A 22,770-nucleotide genomic window follows, 5' to 3' on the forward strand; every position below is an offset into this window, starting at 1 on the left:
TGGGTTTGATTCTCTTTGTTTCAGGACGAATTCAGGCATCATCGGGACATTAGTTGGAGAGTGGATGAATCATGTCTGGAAACTGGACCATCTCCTTTCTGCTACTGTCCACAACCTGTGAGGTACGAGACGTTTAATATTTTATTGTACAGAATGGTTCAATAAGCATGTCTGTGTTATATAAACAGTAATTATGTAATCCCTGCAGCTCTTTATAGTGGCCCTCTCAGCAGAAAACGACACTCAGGAGAAATCTAAAAATGCCGTGGATGTCACCCGCAACAAGATCGTGTTGGCACAGTTTGAATGCTTCCAGAAGATTACGAAAGATTACTACAGTCACAGAGGTGAGAATCCAGTTCTGAATTCTGCGATGGTTTGCAGCCTTTTCAGAACAATCGGTGCTGTTTGTCTTTATTATTTAATGGTACATTTGTAAAGTCAAGCTTATTTATTTATAATGAGGTCATCATGCTGCTGCTTTAATCACAATGTTTCTACAACATCATTTATTCAAAAGTCTCATCCCTTCAGAAAACCCAATCATGCTGCTGCCCCTTAAAATTGTATCTCTTTATTCCTCTATTAGAGGAAACACAGAAATGTGATTTAAAGTTTTTAAAGTGGAGTGTTGTAGATTAAGGTAGAGTGAGGTAGAGTAAAGTACAGTGAGGTAGAGTGTGGTAGATTGAGGTAGAGCAATATAGAGTGTGATAAATTGAGGTAAAGTGAAGTAGAGCAAGGTAGAGTGTGGTAAATTGAGGTAGCGTGAGGTAAAGTGTTGTAGATTAAGGTAGAGTGGGGTAGATTGAGGTAGAGTGAGGTAGAGTGTGGTAGATTGAGGTAGAGTGAGGTAGAGTGTTGTAGATTAAGGTAGAGTGAGGTAGAGTGTGGTAGATTGAGGTAGAGTATGGTACATTGAGGTAGAGTGAGGTAGACAGTTGTAGATTAAGGTAGAGTAAGGTAGAGTGTGGTAGATTGAGGTAGAGTGAGGTAGAGTGTGGTAGATTGAGGTAGAGTGAGGTAGAGTGTTGTAGATTAAGGTAGAGTGAGGTAGAGTGTGGTAGATTGAGGTAGAGTACGGTAAATTGAGGTAGAGTGAGGTAGACAGTTGTAGATTAAGGTAGAGTAAGGTAGAGTGTGGTAGATTGAGGTAGAGTGAGGTAGAGTGTGGTAGATTGAGGTAGAGTGAGGTAGAGTGTTGTAGATTAAGGTAGAGTGAGGTAGAGTGTGGTAGATTGAGGTAGAGTGAGGTAGAGTGTGGTAGATTGAGGTAGAGTGAGGTAGATTGAGGTAGAGTGAGGTAGAGTGTTGTAGATTAAGGTAGAGTGAGGTATAGTGTGGTAGATTGAGGTAGAGTATGGTAAATTGAGGTAGAGTGAGGTAGACAGTTGTAGATTAAGGTAGAGTGAGGTAGAGTGTGGTAGATTGAGGTAAAGTGAGGTAGAGTGTGGTAGATTGAGGTAGAGTGAGGTAGAGTGTAGATTAAGGTAGAGTGAGGTAGAGTGTGGTAGATTGAGGTAGAGTGAGGTAGAGTGTTGTAGATTAAGGTAGAGTGAGGTAGAGTGTGGTAGATTGCGGTAGAGTGTGGTAGATTGAGGTAGAGTGAAGTAGAGCAATGCACAGCAGGGTAGAGTGTGTTATACGGAAGTAGATTAAGTTAGAGTGAGGTACTGTGAGGTAGAGTGAGGTAAAGGTCCACAGTGAATGCACACACCAAACTACTTCTTATCCTGGGAAAAATGAGCGCAGCTGAGCCAAGTGCTGAAAAACCTTTGAGGAGTTAAATTATAATTAGATTAGGTCTTAGGTCTTAATTTATTGCATTTCACATCAAAATCAGGATGTCCAACAGTGTTATCACATATTTCAGTGTTTTGTTGATATCACACACCCCTAACAGACACTATGATGATCAGCGTCACGAGAATTCCCATTCATATTCCAGCAAGTGTCTGATCTCCTCACAGTGTTGCTGAAGTTTGGGGTACAGGCTTGAAGACTGGCACACAGACCCTCTGCAGATGATTGGTTGTTGTGATGGGTAAACAAGATCTGACTCACTGGAATGTCATTGTATGTTGCCCGGGCGTGTCCGTCAGTATGCATTGTTCATCTGCAAACACTCACAGTTATATATCTGTGACCTGTGGCTCGGCTCCAGCCGTTTCCAGGCAGACATTAGTGGGACAGAAATGCTAAAGATCCTCCGTGTTTGTGTCGATGGAGCTCTGTGGTTTTCTGTCACAGCTGGTGTAAATCAGCTTTATGTGTCTGTGAGTTTGATTGGCTCCAGTGAATGTGGGCCTCACTTAAAGAGGAATTATACCCATTTTTTTTCTGCATACTTTAGTCATTAAGATCCAGTAAAGTCATTGACATTTGCTGGGTGTGAAACACATCAGTCTTATCTAGAGATTTTTTTCACACTGGATTGTGAAATGTAGCGAAGATTAGCGCTTATAAAAGTCTAAAATGAACTTTTATTGTATTAATGTAATCATGTAGCATCGCATATTCCTTTTTTTAGAATACAGAAAGAAATACAATCAGCATAAACAGACTTTGCTAATAAAAATAAACATTTCATAGGACAAAATTGAAATGTTTCAATGTATTTAGTATTTTCAGTGGAATTATTGGAATATAATTCTTTACCAATTTGCCACTATTGTGTCATGATCAACACATGTAACACTAATGAACATTTTGAATCACAACCTCAAAACCACCATTACTGAAAAGAAATCTGATACGGCAAGATTGTTTAAAAAACATTGATATGCCACAAGTTGTGGGACAGGAGCTTGTCCCTTATCCCATAGAGGCTCAGGAACTTATGGATTTATGGGGTCTCCTGCAGTAAATGTGGATGTTGTGAGTGGACAGTTCTAGCCAGATGGTACCCATCGCTATCATTACCACCCTCTGCTCTGTCTGTTCACTGTGGGAGGTAATAATGCAGTCTATGATGGATTCCTGGTTCACATATTGGACACTGTTGATCAAGCAATGTTAGATTCCCACAAAACTTCAGAAATGGAATGTCCCATTCATCTACACCCACTTCAACCATCAACTCTCACTCACAAGATAACACCTCACAACTGCTAAACATGAAGTTGTTTGGAAGTTTAAAACATAATGTACTAAATAAAACAAACTAAAACACTTTTATACATCTATACATCTACATTATGTACCCTTTAGCACCAGTTTAGCCCCGCCCATTCAGACTATAATAAATATAAATATAAAGGAGTTGACCTTAATCAGAAAATAAAATCTTTATGTGTTTAAACAAATAATGAGCAGTGATTCCAGTATTGAAAGTATTGTAAGTGGTGTTTGTCTGTGTGTGTGTGTGTGTGTGTGTGTGTGTGTGTGTGTGTGTGTGTGTGTGTTTGGCTGCAGATGAGACGGCATGTAACCGCACTTGGGACGGATGGCTGTGTTGGGATTACATACAGACAGGACTCACCGCAACCCAACACTGTCCAGATTACTTCCACAACTTTGACACCTCAGGTATGTGTTTAAACACACACACATATTACACACCAATGTATTTCGTTATGCATGTGTTTTTTATATATATAGTGTAATAGTACACAGTTGCACTTTTGATTTCACACTGAGATTACAGTTTGGACATCATGGATCAATACGAGTTTGGAAAATATGGAAAAAAAAACTACAAACTATGTTAAATTACATAAGACTCATTTTTTCCATTTCAGACACCGATCAGCTTGAATCAAGACTTTCAGAGCTAGTCTATTGCTAATTAAATAACAGTTTATAACTTAACTGTACTCAACTGCACTGTTGGGTGCTATAACCTACTTTGGTTCCAGCTGGGAATTTTTGGGGGTTTGGGGGGTTTCAGAACCTGCTTCTTTTGGTGGAAATGTGCCGAATGGTTCAAAATTAGGTGTGCAGTCCAGAAAGGAAAAAGTATTTTCTTTGTTATAATATCATGCTATCATTATATTCGTATATAATGATCCTAAAATGATAATAATATTGTTTATCGAAATGACAGGCTTACCGTGATAGGCCTATGTACAGCAAACGTGATGTCCATATTGTGATTTATTACAAATACATGTGCTGTAGCTCTAGAGGTGGGCAATAAGGCAATATTTGATCATATTGTGGTGGATCATATTAACAAAATGCTTAATAATAATAAAAAGCACATCAAGGACATCATCAGTGCTTAAAGATCACTGACTGAACAGTACATTTCAATACACAGAATGTTATTAGCCCCATTTAATGAAGGATGAAGAACATGATCATTTAAATAAAAATACTGTATGGGACAGTGTTTCAATTTTATAGTTTTTAAAGTTCAGTTGCTGCTGAAGCATTTTTATCATGAAAATAATAATGTGTTTTGTGAAAAAGTTTTTAAATATGATAATCTACTATTTTTACTATATCACCCAGCCCTACATTGCACATTTAGTAGACCTTTAAACTTCTTATCAAAGCCTTTTACAATAATAAATCTATTTTATATATTTTTTTTAATAATAATTTCTTGATGTGTTGAAAAAACAGTTTTGCAGAGTTTTGAACACAAGAGTATTTGCTGTTCTTTCAGAGGAGGCCACGAAAATCTGCACTGAAGATGGTTATTGGTTCATTCACCCCGAGAGCAACAGAACATGGACCAATTACACAAGCTGCACAAAGTCCACCAATGAACACAGACAGGTCAGTTAGAATTACCATTGTTTAATAGTTCTACTGTAACATCAGTATAACTAAAGCTAGAGATACCCAGCAGGATTACTTACACTGCTAAACATTTAGATGCACAGCCATAACATTCATAAGGAAAGATTATAACTCCTATAACTATTATGGATGTCCTTATTTTTAGGTGTTATATCCCGAAAATAATCAACATGATAGTAAATAGCAAATAGTCCACACTGTACTAAACAACTGAACTAAACTACTTTACAAACACCTACAGTAACAGTCATTCAATTCTCTTTTTTTATATATTTTCCTACATTGTAAATAAATACTGAAGTTATCCAGACTATAAAGGAACACAGAATACAGAATCATGTAGTAACTTAAAAGTGTTAAACAAACCAAATTAGTTGACTGTCTTTCCTGTGGCATTTCTGATTCATCATAACATTTTTGATGCTCTTTGTGACTGCACTTGATACTTTCTCTGTCCTTTATTTCTTAATGACATTTTTATTTATTTAGTTGAGTAGTTCTTGCTATAATATTGATTATATACATCTCTTTACAATAAAACTGATGCTCTCAAACACATTAAGAGCAAAGTAATTATAGTAAATAACTCATGAAAAGTTCAGCACAGCTATTAACTGAGACTGAGAAACTCCAGCCAAGATGCTCAAAGCCAGCAAGAGGTGCTACTTTGAAGAACCTAAAAAATATAAAACATGTTCTGGTTTGTTTAAAACACTTTTTTGTTTACTAAATAATTCCATACGTTTTCTTTATAGTTGGGATGACTTTAGGATTAACCTACAATCTACTAAAGAGTTTTCCAGCCCTGAATGCAGTTGTATTGAGGCAAAATACAAGAATTGAGCATATTGCCCTTTCTATCACAGTTACAAAAGAAATTCGTTTAATTTTATGTTTTATGTAGCTAACTTCAGGCAAGACTTTTGATGCATTATGTTCTTTATTCCTGTTAAGTGGTGAAAAATATCTACAATTTGGGTCTTATTGTGACAGTGCTAAAACAAGATTTACTGTATCATGTAGCCCTAGATTAAAACTTTTATACGCTTCACATCCTTTTACCTTTTAAGAAGCTGATTTCAGGAAACATTATAGATTAATTATGGATTTCTCTCCCTTTAGGTGGCGATAAACCTCTACTATTTGGGTCTTATCGGTCATGGATTATCATTGATATTTTTGTGCATCTCGCTGGGAATATTTTTCTATTTTAAGTAAGTCAAAAGTGATGCCATTCATATTCCTTATGCATGAGCGTGACGAATACCTTGATGATGTTACTTCACATATACTCATTTATTTTCTCCTCCTCCAGGAGCTTAAGTTGCCAGAGGATTACTCTCCATAAGAACCTTTTCTCTTCTTTCGTCTTAAACTCTACGATAACCATCATTTGGTTCACTGCTGTGGTCAACAACCAAGACTTAATACAAACAAACCCAGTGAGTATTCCCGCACTTTCAGTGCTGTGCACCTGAATGAACACCATGATAATCACGGCCATTAAAAATGCATTAATGAAAGGCTAATAAAATCGTAACCGTTTAAGCATTGACACTGTGGTTGGGAAGTTTGATCCCTGGTGATGGCCAGGGAGTCATTGGTTTTAGTCTCTTTTTCACCCCATCACTCAACAGTAATCCTGTTTATGCCATTTAAACCTGCTAAGTTTAAGTCTTGAGTATCAGGATTACATCTGGGTTAGGCTTAAACCAGTGGCGTGCAGTTAATATAGTGGGTACCCCTTCTGCAACACCCCCCCCCCCCCTCCACCTGCCGACCTTCACACCTTCACATAGATTTATATTAGAACTATGTATTCTCTGTCTCGACTTAGTTTTGGGGGTGATACAGAATTTTTTGTCTAATGCTATTAATTTTATCATCAAAGAACTTCATGAAATCATTACTATTAATGTCGACAGGGATAACGGAGCTAGTTTGTTTTTGACTGCCGGTGAGTTTAGCCACAGTAGTGAAAAGGAATCTAGGATTGTCTCTATTTTTCTCAATAAGCGATGAAATATACTGGGATTTTGTTTTAATTAGGGCTTTTTTGTAGTCTGTGAGACTATGCTGCCATGCTAGCCGGAAAAATTCTAGTTTTGTGTGTCGCCATTTACGTTCAAAGTTACGAGCGGTTTGTTTTAATGTACGTGTGTGGTCATTATACCACGGTGCTAGCTTTTTATCCCTGATTTGTTTTATTTTTGTCGGCGCTACGCGGTCAAGGTTAGAGCGGAGCACAGTTTGTAGATTTGATAATATAACACAGTGGATCAACACCAGCAGATGACATGTCTCTCCAAACCATCACTGATTGGTGGAAACTTCACACTAGACCTCAAGCAGCTTGGACTGTGTAAATGAAATGTAAAATGTACTGATGATCAGTGGTGGTTTGGAGAGACATGTCATCTGCTGGTGTTGATCCACTGTGTTCTATCAAGCTGCACAACAGGGCAGGCAATTTTAGTAAAAATCTGATGAAAGCATGGTGAAGGAGTTGCAAACCTGTTTAAATTGTTTACGAGGATCTTGCTCTGTTTCAAAGATACATTTTGATAGATGGATATTTTTTAGGGAAAATAGCTAAACAAATGAAGAAAAAAGGCCTTAAAGGACTTCAAAGAAAACTTAAGGAAATTATTATCGAAAAAGAAAACTGTATAATATATATATATATATATATATATATATATATATATATATATATATAAACTGTGCTGTCCAGATAAAGGCAGGTTATATTAATGAATGTTTTGACCTGCAGGTGAGCTGTAAAGTGGCGACCTTCGTTCATCTGTATGCATTCGGCTGCGTGTATTTCTGGATGCTGTGTGAAGGGATCTATCTACACACACTTATCGTCGTGGCTGTGTTTGCTGAGAAGCAGCATCTGATGTGGTACTATCTCCTGGGCTGGGGTACGTTCTTCATCTGCGCTGCTTATTTCTCGGCTTTGATGGCTGATTCTCTCTTTTCTACCACAGCCGTCCTCATCTGAGTGTGTTTCTTCCAAATGTTTTTTTTCTTCAGGATTTCCTCTCATCCCGGCTTTGATACACGCCGTAGCCAGAAGTTATTACTTCAATGACAAGTAAGTTTACATGCTGTTGAAACACTCTGAGACCACAACGGAAAGCAGCTGAGCTGCTGAAGCCAGGAATACACAGTCGTTCTGTAATTTCACTGAGAGAGGAGTGCAACTTTGTGAAAATCTGTACCTTGTTTTCTCCTCTCTGCAGTTGTTGGATCAGTCACAATACATCTCTGCTTTATATTATCCATGGGCCCATTTGTGCTGCTTTACTGGTGAGTGCTCTCTCTCTCTTTCTCTCCCTCTATCTTTCTTTGCCCCCCACAGCGTACTTTTCCTTTTTGTTAGACTGGAAATCTAATTTAAATCAACTCATTAGCCATTCTAAATAGAGTTCATAGGGAACAGCTTGGTTTTACGGAACTAACAATGCACACACTCATAATAAAAAAAAAAATAGTTGCATTAAATATGTGGGATGCAGTGATATTCAGAAGAAAGATACAAGTTACCAGAACAATAAATTGGTCCAATTTAGACTAATATGGGTAATTTCTATTGAGATACACAACACAACAAATGATACCTCTCGGTAAAAAAAAAGTTGTAAAAAGATACAAGTTACCAGAACAATAAATGATTCAAATTTAGACTAATATGAGTATTTTTATTGAAGACATAACACAACATGCCAAACATCTCTGCACAAAGTTGTAGAGGTTCTTAATGGTGTTCTGAGATCTTTCATCCCATGCAGCTCGAATATTCTCACAGAGTTCATTCAGATTTTGTGATAGGGGTGCACTGCTGATAGGGGATATGTCTGGCGATGCGTCTGGCCATGGCATAGCATCTGTGTCTATAAGGCAAACACTTGTCATGGAGTAAGGTACAATTCCATTGCTCTGTTCCAACAAGACAATGCTAATCCGCATACTGCTGCATACAGTTAAATCAACAGAGCTATCTCTAATTGCAAATACATTGCCCTTCATAATTATTACATTACATTACATTACATTACATTTGGCAGACACTTTTGTCCAAAGCGACTTACAATAATGATGTACATATTATTGTAATTATTGGCACCTCTAGTTAAAATGGGTGAAAAAAAATATTTTTTTTATTGCAGAAGCATAGTCTCACTCTACACAACCTTCAACTCAATCAATAAAAAAAATGCTCACTAAGAAATATTTATTTTCCATAAAATTACCTGTTTCACAATTATTGGCACCTTTGACAACTTATTGGAAATAAATGTATTTGAACCATTTGTCATTTCTACATTTCTAGTTTATAAAGTGGATCAAAGTATTTAGGAACCTTTAATTAGTAATTCATCACTTCCTGTTTCCCTGGGGTATAAATATGCCGTTACACAGATAGTTCCATCAGGCGCTATCTACATGCCAACAAGCTGTTTGGAAGGCATGCAGCACAGAGAAAGCCTTTTTTGAGTTATTATCATAAGAGTAAACGGGTGGAGTTTGACGGGTGGATTGCAACTGGGACCGTGTGCTTTGGTCAGATGAGAAGTTTTTTGGCAACAAACACTCAAAGTGGGTCTGGTGTAACACTAAGGATGAGTACACAGAAAAACACCTCATGCCCACTGTTAAATATGGGGGAGGATCTGTGATGCTGTGGGTCTGTTTCTCCTCTAAAGGACCTGGGAACCTTGTAAAGATACATAGGATCTTGAACTTTATGAAATATCAGGAAATTTTGAATCAGAATCTGGTGGCCTCTGCCCAAAAACTGAAGATGGGTCATCACTGGACCATTCAGCAAGATAAAAACCCTAAACATGTGGCCAAATTTTCTCAAAAATGATTAAAAAGGCACAAAATCAAGCTCCTCCAGACCTCAACCCAATAGAAAAGCTGAGGGGTGAGCTGAGGAGGAGAGTAAATAGGAAAAGAACCCAGACTCTGGAGGATTTAGAAAGGTTGTGCAAAGAGGAATTAAGTGCTCTCTTGTTGGCAAAAGGAGGTTGCATTGTTGTCTTATATTATTAAAAAAAATGAAAAGCCAAAGAACACTTCTGAACCAGGAGTGCCAATAATTGTGGAGGGTGCTGTATGTGAGATGCTATTGGAATCTCTATAAAACTCCACCTTTAACTCAATACATTTAGCCCATATCAGTCTGAATGTTAATTTATTTATTGTTCTTAGTATAGTTTTTATCTTCTGAATATCATTGCATTACCATACTTTCTTCAGGATGCAACTTTTGATAATGAGTATTCTGAGAAACTAATGGTTCACAAACACCACTGTACATAACAGTAAAAAACACGTTTCCTGAAATATAAGATACAGTATTTAGTAATATGAAAAACAACAAATCTGCAAAACAAAAACAACACAAGACAAAAATAATCAGCGGTTTGAGTGAAACAACCACTTTTATGAGAATCATAGACACTCATTTCCTGCAGGCTAATTTGGTTACTTGATTGTAGAGCAGATTTGACTGTGTTTACCGTCTGAATAAATAAAACAAAGTCACAGTTTACAGAGACGAAGTCTGAATGCGTTTGCTGTGTGTAGGGAAAGAGACCCATACCACCATCATTACAAAAAATAATCACATTTTTAGAATGTGGCATTCTGTAACATTCTATGACTCTCTAATAATAACAATATAAATACAGACTCTGCTTTTATCAATGTCATTATCAGAATACTGTTCCCCTTTGGCATCTTATTACATACATAGCTTTTAAAAAGTTTTTTTTAGACTTCAGACTAATCAGAAACCATATTTCCCATCTTAATCACTTTTTATTTTCACTTTTTATTTTCTGTCATGTGTGAATGTACCCTGTTATGCCAAGCTGCACGTCACGGTGGGCAACGACAGGGTGGACCATTTTAGAGAAAAGTTTACTTCCAAAGGGGTTAAGTTTACAAGAATAATGAGGGACAGGCAAGGTCAACAACAATTGGAGAGTGAGAATAAAGTAGTGAAGCAAGCCAAGATCATACATAAGGAATCCAACACAGCAAAAAGGGAAGGCAAAAGAAAATAAAAAAATACAGAAAAAAAAGGTAGGCAACTAAACAAACAATAAACTGGGCAAGGCAAAAATATGATAATTGATAATACAAAAGGGTTGGTAACAAAAAGGCTGAAATACAAAATAAACGCCTTCTAGAAGTGCAAGAAAACTAGATTCAATACATCGCAATGTGAAGAGCAAACAGAGGGGTATATATACACTGAGGTCAGGTGGGAACAAGCAGAAGCTCGGAGAGCGGGAACGCCATAGCGCCACGTGATCAGTGAAGTCAGGGTGTAAAATCTGGTGTGGGTGCATGCTGGGGAATTGGAGATTTATGTAGCAAGTTCAGAGTCTGGAGCAGACAGACTGGCAGCGTCAGGACTGACATAAAGACATAGTTTAATAACTTCAAGTGTAAGACAAAATATATGCACTACAAATGTGTGTACAAAGTTGAAAAATTAGTTATCCCTTAAATTTAGGGTCAGTTTAACTAAGATTTTAAAAAAATGACCATTCTTTGCTTGATATTTAATGACATTTAATATTTAATCAGGATACAACCAAGTATCTAAGCACCAACATAAAATGAACATGATAATATATTTTAATATCTTGTACATATTTGTACATTTAACTTGACCCCAGGAAGTAGTTGCTGTATAAAACGTCAACATATCAATATTAGGTCTGATATTGATGTAATAAATGTATCAAATGTTGGGAGAACAATGCCGATCCATTGCGAAGCCGGAGCCACTCCAGCTTGTAAGCTAAAACTAGTCAGGAAAATTAGCTGCTGTTTTGAGTAAAATGTCTCATGTTTGGAGATATTTTAGTCTGAAAAGTTAGAAAAGCAACACCGTTGTAGTGTGAGTAAAGCCAGTGCACTGAGGGCTAGAAATGCAACTGCTGTATAATTTGCCTTATCAAGCACCTACAGAGACTTTACATGGGAGTACCACTTGTTCATGCTTTCTAGAAAATGCTTAACTTCAGCAGAAATCCCAAAGGATTAAGGGATTACAGCACAGTAGCTCACTTTATATTATACTCTATGAACAATCACTGTCTATTGTGGAAAATGGATTTCACAGCATGTTCATGCATTCATATAAATGAAACCCAGTGTTTCTGTGTATATTTTTTGCTCTTCTAATAAGACATGCTGTAGTCTATTTCAGCATCATGATGTGACCTTAAGCACATACTAAATAATAATGTTACACAAGTAAATATAAATAAAAAGAAATATATAAATATTTCAGTATCTGCAGTTGTGTATTGAAATCAAATCCGAATTTTAAAAATGTGGACTGGCCCATCACTAATATTTTACATACATTTAGGAAGTTGCTCTATGTTGAATTATATTTAAGTCACTGTAACATACAATTTTATCATTTTCATAAAAAGTCCCTCTGCTTTAGACTGTAAGCAAACAACTCTATACCTGTATAAATGCCAGAACCACTGATCACATGCTTAACCACTGAACACACAAACATCAGATACCTGCACTATAATCTCTGATCACATGCTTAATTATACTTTTTTGAGGCTTTAAATTGCTGGGGTTAAATTGAAAGGAAGGATAAATTGTGTTAGTAAATGCATTTAGAGGAGAGTTAAATGAGAGTTAAATTCTGTCTCTTTTATTCTCTCTGATCTTCTCAGGTCAATCTGTTCTTCCTCCTGAACATTGTCCGAGTACTGATCACCAAGTTGAAGGTGACCCACCAGGCCGAGTCCAGCCTCTACATGAAGGCTGTGAGAGCTACACTGATCCTGGTGCCACTGCTGGGCATCCAGTTTGTCCTGCTGCCCTACAAACCAGAGGGGAGTCTCTCCTTCGAAATCTATGAGTACATGATGAACATCCTGATGAATTACCAGGTAAGAACTGTTTAGGTCTTGATGCAAAAGAAACATCTTGGTTCTAATTTATACATTCAAACTCTAGGTATCGTTTGAGATGATTGTCCTCACAGTTATTTGCCTGTGTTGCTGTGGTTTCGAGGTTAACCTTTGCTACCTTTAACACTTTGAGATCCAATTTGAGCCTCCAGAGCATCCAGACTGAGAGGCATCTCTTTAAATTCATCTACATCTCTTCAAATTCAAATACAACTGTGTTGTACAGTGGCTTTTAAACCTGTCTTCAATACTCCCCAGATGGTGTACTATGTGTACTATGTCCCAGCTCTAAATATTTAACGGGCCGTCTTTTTTACATTACATTACATTACATTACATTACATTACATTACATTTGGCAGAAGTTTTTGTCCAAAGCGACTTACAATATTGAAGTGCAAATAATAGAAGAGGTTAAGTACAAAAATAATAGAAGTTAAAAATAAAGCATCTATAGATAGGGCCTTAAGGAGGTCAGAGGGAAATAATGGGATAGAGGAGTAGAGAAGAGGAAGAAGGAGATGAGGTTAGAATTAGTTAGTTTGTTAGAGGTGTTAGGAGAGTAAGTGCTCTTTGAAGAGCTCTGTCTTCAGGAGTTTCTTAAAGATAGCGAGAGATTCTCCTGATCTGGTAGTGGAAGGTAGTTTGTTCCACCATTGGGGAACTCTGTATGAGAACAGTCTGGATTGCTTTGTGTGAGTGTTTGGCAAAGCGAGGCGACGTTCATTGGAGGAGCGCAGCGGCCGGGAGGTAGCGTAAGCCTTCAGGAGCGAGTGCAGGTAGGAAGGAGCCTGTACTGTCATCACCTTGTAGGCGATTGTAAGAGCTTTGAATTTGATGCGAGCAGCAACCGGTAGCCAGTGGAGCTCAATGAGCAGCGGAGTGACATGTGCCCGTTTTGGTTGGTTGAAGACCAAACGTACTGCTGCATTCTGAATCATCTGTAGTGGTTTTACTACACAGGCCGGGAGGCCAGTTAGTACGGCATTGCAGTAGTCGAGGCGTGAGATTACCACAGCTTGTACCAGGAGTTGGGTGGCCTGTTGCGTCAGAAACGGTCGAATTTTTCCGATGTTGTAAAGAGCAAAGCGGCAGGATCGAGCAACTGAGGCCACATGGTGCGTGAAGAGAAGCTGGTCATCAACCATGACACCCAGGTTCCTAGCAACCTTTGTCGGTGAGAGAGAGAGAGAGTCGATGGTTATGGCAAAGTTGTGTTGAATAGAAGGTTTTGCTGGTATGACGAGAAGTTCAGTCTTTGAGAGGTTTAGTTGGAGGTGATGTTCCTTCATCCATGCGGATATGTCTGAGAGACACTGTGATATTCGTGCAGAGATTGAGTGATCATCTGGTGAGAACGACAGGTATAGCTGAGTGTCGTCAGCAAAGCAGTGGTAGGAAAAACCATGTGAGCGGATAACCCGACCTAGAGAGGAGGTGTATATTGAGAAGAGAAGAGGTCCCAGTACCGAACCCTGGGGAACCCCAGTGGGTAACGAGTGGGCTGGGGACAGCCGTCCTTGCCATGACACCCTGAACGAGCGCCCAGTGAGGTACGATTCTGAACCATGACAGCGCATTGTCTGAGATCCCCATGTTTGAGAGTATAGTTAGGAGGAAGTCATGGTTGACTGTGTCGAAAGCAGCCGAGAGGTCCAGCAGAATGAGCACTGAGGACTGTCCTGCAGCTCTAGCAGTTTTTAACGCTTCTGTCACAGACAACAGAGCCGTCTCAGTAGAGTGCCCTTTCTTGAAACCAGATTGGTTCTGGTCCAGGAGGTCATTTTGGGTGAGGAAGCCAGAGACTTGATTGAGAGCTGCTCTTTCTAATGTTTTAGAAAGAAAAGGCAGTAGTGAGACCGGTCTGTAGTTATCAACCTGGGCGGGGTTGAGAGAAGGCTTTTTAAGCAGTGGTGTGACCTGTGCTTGTTTAAAAGCAGTCGGGAACACACCAGATGTTAAAGAGGCATTGATCGTGTGAGTAATAGCCGGAATGATTGCAGGTGCAATGGTTTGCAGAAGGTCTGAAGGAATCGGGTCAAGTGGACACGTAGTAGGACGGCTATGCGTTAGGAGAGCCAGTGTCTCGTTCTCAGTGAGAGGAGCGAACGAGGAGAAAGCGACGCCTTCGGTAGAGGGATACCGGGCAGCAGAGCATGATGTAGGACTGCTACATGTCGCATCAGTAAACTGTCTGCTGATAGCTGCCACTTTCCCAGTAAAGAATGAGGCAAGAGCTTCAGCCGTAAGGCAGGTAGCCTGAGGAGGAGGTGGAGGGTTGAGTAGTGTTTTGAATGTAGCAAATAGTTTCCGGGAGTCTGTGAGGGAGCTGATTTTTTTGTGATAGAATTCAGCTTTAGCAGCAGTGAGGCTGGCTGAAAAAGAAGCCAGGAGCAGTTAGTTGGTAGTTTTTTAGGTCTGTCTGGTTTTGCTTTTTTTGCCATTTTCTTTCAGCAGCTCTGAGTTTGGAGCGTAGTTCCCTGAGCGTGTCATTTTTGAGCCATGGCTGCGGTTTGCTTGGTTTAATGGCTCGAGATGTTTGAGGACAGAGGTCGTCCAAATAGGAGCTTAATGTGGAGCAAAGAGTATCAGTGGCATCATTAACATTGAGTGATGAAAATGAGCCTAATGGAGGCATATTGTCAGTCACCAGCGAGGAGTACTGGTCTGCTGGGAGATCTCGAAGATTTCGGCGGAACGAGACCATAGTAGGAGTAGCTGTGGGTTTTTTCGAAATGTGAACGTTGAGTTGCATGAAGAAGTGGTCTGAGAGGTGTAGAGGAGTGACAGTTAAAGAGTCGGTGTCACAGTTACGAGTGAAGATCAGGTCTAGATGTTTGCCAGCTTTATGTGTTGGGGGGCTGGGGACCTGCTCCAGATCGAAAGACTGCATGAGGGATGAGAAGTCTGTGAAGCTGGTACTGTCATGATGGATGTTCATATCCCCTAGAATGAGCATGGGGCAATCTTGCTCGGGGATAGAAGACAGTAGCATGTCAAGTTCATGTGTGAACTCGCCCATTTGTCCAGGAGGACGGTAGATGACAACGACAGTAAGTTTTGATGGAGTATTAACCAGTGTGGCATGATACTCGAACGAGTTGTATGAGTTTGCAGGTAATAGTGGAGTGTATTTTAAACCATTCGCGAGCAATAGGCCAGTTCCACCTCCTCGTCCTGAGAGACAAGAAATATGGGTAAAGGAATAATTATTTGAAAGTGCCGCCGGAGTAGCAGTGTTTTCAGGTTTAATCCAGGTTTCAGTCAGAGCCAGTAGTTGTAGTGAGAGATGATTTGCATAAGAGGCGATGAAATCTGCTTTATTAACCGCCGACTGGCAGTTCCACAGCCCAACAGAGAATGAGGTAGTAGTGGGCGTGGCTTGCTTAAGAGGACGCAGGTTAGTGTGGTCCTGGCGCCTATGTGTGTTTTTACGCCTTCTGTGCGTACCGGAGATGACAGGAATGTGATGGGAGCACATTTTGTGAGGCAGTAGGACGGGCTGCCTTGTCAGTGGCCTTGCTCGGTGGACTCGCGCAGGTAGACTCGCAGGTCTTTACCCGAGTTAGGTCTTCACACGAGAGGGTCTTCACACAACAGCTGACGCCTCGTCGAGTGTGAGTGACAACATAGGAGTCTGAATTTGCGCGCAGGTGCGGGCGATATAGGAAATCAGCTCCACCAGACTGTCTTTTAAAGTGTGAGTAACGCCCCTGAGGTGTGTAGACAGAGAATGTGTGAATGAGGGGGTTTGCCATGCCCCGCTCAAGTGAGAATCGCTCAGCCTTGTCCGAAAAAGCGCGCTGAAAAGCGCGTTTGCTGTTGCTCTTACAGCGTAGCTGCAGTTAAAATGGAGTAAAAAGCGCAGTCTGGTGTAGCTTCAGTTCCTGTTTGCTCTCGTAGTGTGCCCGCTCTTGGGGGTCCTGAGAACTAAAAAATGATATACAAATTGATATACACAGTCAAGTTACAATATCATGACCACCTCGTTATGACCACTCACTGTCCATATGATCAGCTCCACTGATCATAAAAGACATGCAGTAGTACTATAATTACAGATTGTAGTCCTGTATCTGTTTCTCCGCATACTTTATTATCCTCCTTTCACCCTGTTATTCAGTGGTCAGTACCTCATAGGACCACCACAGAGCAGCTATTATTTGGGTGATATGGTGGTGGAGTGTTAGTGTGGAGTGTTAGTGTGATAATGTTCTGGTATGAGACACAGCAGTGCTGCTTGAGTTTTTAAACAGTGTCCCAGTGTCGCTGCTGGGCTGAGATTAGTTCATCAACAGCATCCAAAGGGTAGCATCCTGTGCCCACTGATTAAAGACTAGAAGATGACCAACACAAACTGTGCAGTAACAGATGATCGTCTGTTTCTGAGTTTCTGTCTACAATGTGCAGGAGCTAGGTAGGAGTATTTAAAAGAGAGTGGACAATGAGTGAACACAGTGTTTAAAAACTCCAGCAGCACTGCTGTGTGTGATCCACTTATACCAGCACTGCTAACATACCACCACCACTATACAGTCACTATAGGTGCGGATTTTTGAAACCAAGGATATATTTCAATATCAGTTAAGTATTGTATCATCTGTGCCTAGAACTCAAGGCCGTTGTCTTATTTACTGTTTTATTCCACACTCTAGGGTCTCCTGGTCGCCACAATCTTTTGCTTTTTCAATGGAGAGGTGAGTCTCAAGTCCCAAGTCAGGCAAACATGTATCATCATATAGCTGCAGAACTTAAAACTCAGTTATTAAATATCATATGGTCATATTCAGTTAATTGTTACAAATCAGCCCTCCAAACCAAACCTTGTACTGCATCTCTCTCTCTTTGGCCTCCAGGTCCAGGGTGTGTTACGGCGGCACTGGAACCAGTATCGCATCCAGTTTGGTGGCACTATCTCCAACCAGGAAGCCTTGCGCTCTGCTTACTACACAGCCTCATCCATGACAGAGGTGCACCGCTGCTACAGCATCGACGGGCACATGGAGACTCTTAACGGCAAGAGCTTCCACAACATGGAGGCCACCATTCTTCGCTCAGACAACCTGTACATGTGAGAAGACCACTGGCACGAGCCTTAGACTCATTAAAGCGCTCAGAGGACCAGACCACAAGAACACCACATTCAGATGTCCCTGTTGGGTCCAATCTGATTTGATTTTATGTCAGTTTTAGTCAAACTCAAGTCCTTTTGGCTCAGAGAGGCACGTGAAAGGACTATTTACTCTCGAGCCAACTAACGATAACCTCCTCGATTTTTCTTAAGGAAGACGGGATTTTTATTCATGAGGAACATCGAGTGAAGCTGGCGCCTACACCTACATAACTCTGATGAAAGCATCTTATACTCTTCCATCAGCTATGTTCTCCAGCCTTAAACAGGGCAACACATGGAAACCAGAGTCTTTACAAGAGCTAAGATGTGGATTATGTTCCCTCTGGCAGTGAAAGGAAGTTCTCTGAGATTCAGAAAAAAAAACTGAAAAAGTTCTGGTTTCTATACTGAGGGCGTGTTGATTGTGAAACTCCATCTGTTCTTTGTTGTTTCCGCACGTGACAGTTTGAAATGCAACGTTTCTGAAGCAGACTTTATATTTTTAAATGAGACAAAGAAAAACCACAGCAAGGGAAATCACATTCACGGAATGCACTGATGCGTTCCAGGCTGTTCCACGTTAAACCCTATAGACTAAACACATGGAGAGTCCACCACATCCACAGCATCTGAATGGTAATGCAAAGAATCATCTCTTATTCAGAACTCTAATTCAAAACTATTCCATGTGTGTTCAAATTACTGCATTTTCTGCTCCACTTGGAATTGTCTTTATAGCACTACTTATAGACATCTTATGAATAGTCCTAAATATGAAAATGTCCTTTCAACAAATAACCATATATCAGTTAAGGCTGTTTACTGGCAAAAATATTGTGACACTAAAAGCAATATACTGTTTCTCTAATCAAATTTCAGAGAAAAAAAGACCATCATAAGACCATCATATTTATAAAATCTGAATAAAAGAGAAAAGTTTCCTTTGTATTTAATTGATAGAACACAACTCTGCTATCTAGTGTGTGTTTTTTTTTAAATTACATTAAATAAATCAGAATGATTTTTATTCTCCAATTATGTTTTACATTTAAGCAGCAGCAGACCATTAATATAGGTTACACCCACAGTGATAATAAACATACTGAATAATACAATATACTTAGTTCTAAGGTGTTACATTAATTAAAAGAAGAGGATAATTTTGTACTGCAACAACAGTGTTTTAAACACATAAATTATTTAGCTAGCTAATAAAAAATAGGGCTTCTCATTCTTCTCAGTGTTTTTATATACTCAAAAAAATTAAATGTTTTTTTTTTTCCACTGGCTAGCAAGTTTGCTATATTGTACAAATAACTTTGAAAATTGGTACACAGTATTATTGCTGGATTCCACATTTTACAGAGTCTCATGGAGACCATATGTCTGCACTTACCATTTTACCATTTTATAGAACCAACACCAGAACATCCAAACCCAGAGAAACAGCTCAGTTCTAAAGCTCCAGTAAAGCGTTTGTGCTGTGAGGTTTACCCAGCACTCAGATTAGCTCTAAAGCTAACGACAGACTCACAGCACCGACCCGGCTGCTTCACTGGAGCTTCAGGGTAAGCTCTGCACAGCACTACTATCTTTTTTGTGTTGTGTTTGAAAGCTGGTTAGCTATGCTAGTGTAAACATTTGTAAATAAGGTTAAATACCATGTTAGAGAGATGGGTTAGCATAGCTAACTTAGCTAGCTTAGCTACTTTATGGTCAGTGTTCACAGCAGTAGCTACTTCAGAATGCATTTACTTTAAACACAAAACGACCAGAAACCATTTAATATGAACTGACCGGATACTCTAACAAATGTGGAAGAAATCTCTTGAAAGTGGTGTGTGTAAAATGGCAAATTAACTATGGGATATTTTACATCAATCAATTAACCTTTATTTCCACTCAGTAAATACACTGAGGGTAACCCTCCTTTTCAATGCAACCGAGCACACAACATTAAAGGGATTGAAAATTAAGTTCAAATTATAAAAACCTGCAAATAATGTAAGATATTATAAAGAAAAAAAAGAAATTAATCAAAATACAAGGATATGCAAACAAGGCAAAATGTAGAGCAATAAAACACAGAGATGAATACGTAGAATAAAAAATATATATAAACACAATTAAACAAATAAAGGACTAAAATAACCACAATTCTAAAAAAGTAAATGAACTAAAATAAATAATACTAATAAGTAAAAAATAAAAAAATAAAATTAAAGGAAGAAATGAATTAAATAAAAAGATAAAAGACCAAAAGTAAAAGCAGTAACAAAACCAGTAACAAAACAAATAAAAGGATGAAAAGAAAACAAATAAAATAAAATTAGATAAATAATATATAAAATATCAATACATAGAGAAGCTGAGAAGATGTGCTAAAATCTGTGTTTGCATTTTAGGTTATCATAGTTACAGGGTGAACTTAATATTGTCCTAAATTTGTACATAATTGAATAATTAAAAAATCAATACTGTGTTCAAAAAAACAATACAGTATTGCAAAACAAAATATTTTCGATATATTAGTATTTTCTAACACCCCAATATCAACCACTTTTCTTATTTCATTTTAAGTAGATTCATAAATGAAGAATTCTAAGTCTAAATTAAGCAAAAAAAAACGTTGTCCAATTGTATTAGAAAAAGAAAACATAATAAAATGTTCCCCCAAAATGGAGAAATGCTATATATGGTTAATTGTTGAAAAGGCTCAAACATTTCTTATAATATACTGAACAGTACAGTACTGTGTAAATGTCAGTTAACTACATTATTTAATTTCCTTTATTCCAATGAAAACAGCCATTAAGTAAAAGATATTCTGTCAAAATGCAGAAAACATAGAATACAGGATAATAGGATAGCAGTTCGCAAATACATCCTGAAGTAATACCTTAGGGGAAAACGTGGGTTGTGAGTTATTATCTAGTGAGTAAGGCTGATTGAATGCTGGCCAGCGTACTTATGGCAAGGCAACATGATTTTTTTCATGAGAAGTTGGAGCAATTCCTGATATTGTTGGTACCAGTTCAGCAGTTCTTAGAAGTTCACATTTCAGGACGTTTTTAAGACATTTCAGAAATTTCTGTCTACACTAACTTGTAACTGAATTTTGCACAGTATTGTAGTAACAGTTCATACACTATATGTTTTGAACATTAATAGATACGTCCAAATTAGAGCACCACCGCTGCCACCTTATGCTATTGAGAACATTGAGTCCATTTTCCCATCTTCTCACAACCTTTTCTTCTTAATGTAAAATTTGCATAAACTCTGAACAGGCTAATGAGAGTAGGTCATATTGTTGTAAATTGAATATGTATCAGAATTCAATGCCACATACTGAAGTGGTCCTAACTAAAATTGTAAATATCAGATTCAGTGTGATTTTTGTGTTTACCAATGATAAATCTGTATCACAAATGACAAAAATATCAATTTTGGGCCACTTTTACCTGCAGTGTTAACATAGCAATAGAGTATAAACTAGTTAAGTGTGGCTGTACCCAGTAGGGTTCATTCCTTCTTTTTTTTTTTCATTTTGCTGATTTCACAGTCAGCATACCGTACAGTACATGAGTTGGTTGTTTATAAGGTCTAATAAGACCTTCTAAACCGAGGCCTTATTCAGTGTGTCTTTATGTCTGGAACATACAGGCGCTTTTTATGGTTCCTCACTTTCTCTAAGGGCATTTCAGTCTAATGTTCATTATGCTGGAAAGGAACCTGCTCACACTTGGAAAATGTAAATATATTTCTGGCTCTAGGTGTGTAACAGAAGTCTGTGTCTAGTGCAATTTGTGTATATTTATAAAGGCATAGTATGCTCACGATTAATATTTGTTGACATATTTTTTTTTATGTTTAGGCATTATTTTACACATTGAATATTGATACATGTCAATCAGCTGGTTTAATCTTCACTGATGTCAGAAAGTTGCCTCTGCCCAGGTGGTGGCAGCAGGGGGATCGATACCAAATAGCAAATTTAAATCGTTTTCTCTCTCATTTTCATTCGCATGAAAATTCGCAAAACATTGTGTCAATGTTTCCATATGTTTGTGCCAAATTGCATTTTGGTGTACTTTTTTTAAGTTATTGTACTTAACAACAAATATATCATAGGCCTTGAACAAACTACTTCTTAATGTGTTCTTAATGAGTCTTTTTAATGTGTTTTTTTAGGTTTATTTTCTATTTTTACCACATTTTCTATAAAATTTAGAAAGCCAATCCAATCAACCCAACCCCATTCATATGAACTTTCTTTATCACTGGGAGGGTAAAAAAAAAAAAACAGCACAGCCTTCTTCGATAGAAGTGAAGTCAGACCCCACTTCTTTTCAAACTGCCACTGATTAAGCATCACAGCTAGAGGAAAGTGCCAGATCTCCAGCTCTGATACATCAGCTAACAGACAGCTGTGCTTACCAGCATCACAGTGGCAGTGATGATTGGAGAGAGTGCTATCTACCCACACAGAGAGAGCATGTGTACTCCAACTGTACTCTCTTGTCGGACTCTTGTCTGCTGGTGAAGTAAGGGACAGTAAGAAAAACAGCTCATAAAATGGTATGAAAATGTTTGGGGACCCCTAATAATTTTCATGGTTTTCCTTTATTAATCATTGGTTGTTTAGATCAGCAATTTCAGTTGAATGTATCATATAGCAGGCGAACACAGTGATATTTGAGAAGTGAAATTAAGTTTATAGGATTTATTTCCATGATTTTCCTTTATAAATCTTATATTGAATTATTGCACACTTTCTATAAATCCTATAAACTTAATTTCACTTCTCAAATATCACTGTGTTTGCTATATGATATATTCAACTGAAATTGCTGATCTAAACAACCAATGATTAATAAAGGAAAACCATGAAAATTATTAGGGGTCCCCAAACATTTTCATACCATTGTATCTC

The 22,770-nt window shown here is 38.4% G+C and overlaps 1 protein-coding gene and 1 long non-coding RNA gene across 3 annotated transcripts; both read left to right on the forward strand.

The window, feature by feature from the left end:
* Positions 1-5: 5 nt before the first annotated feature.
* On the forward strand, positions 6-21,983 carry calcrlb (calcitonin receptor-like b). The gene is made up of 12 exons (XM_049479365.1): positions 6-122; positions 209-347; positions 3,415-3,528; positions 4,613-4,725; positions 5,872-5,963; positions 6,065-6,191; positions 7,523-7,676; positions 7,789-7,849; positions 7,998-8,064; positions 12,483-12,701; positions 17,377-17,418; positions 17,578-21,983. The coding sequence occupies exons 1-12, from the start codon at positions 72-74 to the stop codon at positions 17,794-17,796; spliced, it is 1,398 nt and encodes a 465-aa protein (XP_049335322.1). The 5' UTR covers positions 6-71; the 3' UTR covers positions 17,797-21,983.
* On the forward strand, positions 620-1,607 carry LOC125802186 (uncharacterized). Of its 2 annotated transcripts, XR_007439175.1 has the most exons (5): positions 620-903; positions 994-1,073; positions 1,164-1,243; positions 1,354-1,413; positions 1,444-1,607. It is a non-coding gene; the product is annotated as an uncharacterized LOC125802186 (long non-coding RNA). The 2 variants fall into 2 exon arrangements; XR_007439174.1 differs by having other exon boundaries at positions 1,354-1,607.
* Positions 21,984-22,770: the final 787 nt, after the last annotated feature.

The sequence above is a fragment of the Astyanax mexicanus genome, chromosome 5 (genome assembly GCF_023375975.1).
Source record: "Astyanax mexicanus isolate ESR-SI-001 chromosome 5, AstMex3_surface, whole genome shotgun sequence".
Classification (NCBI taxonomy): Eukaryota; Metazoa; Chordata; class Actinopteri; order Characiformes; family Acestrorhamphidae; genus Astyanax; species Astyanax mexicanus.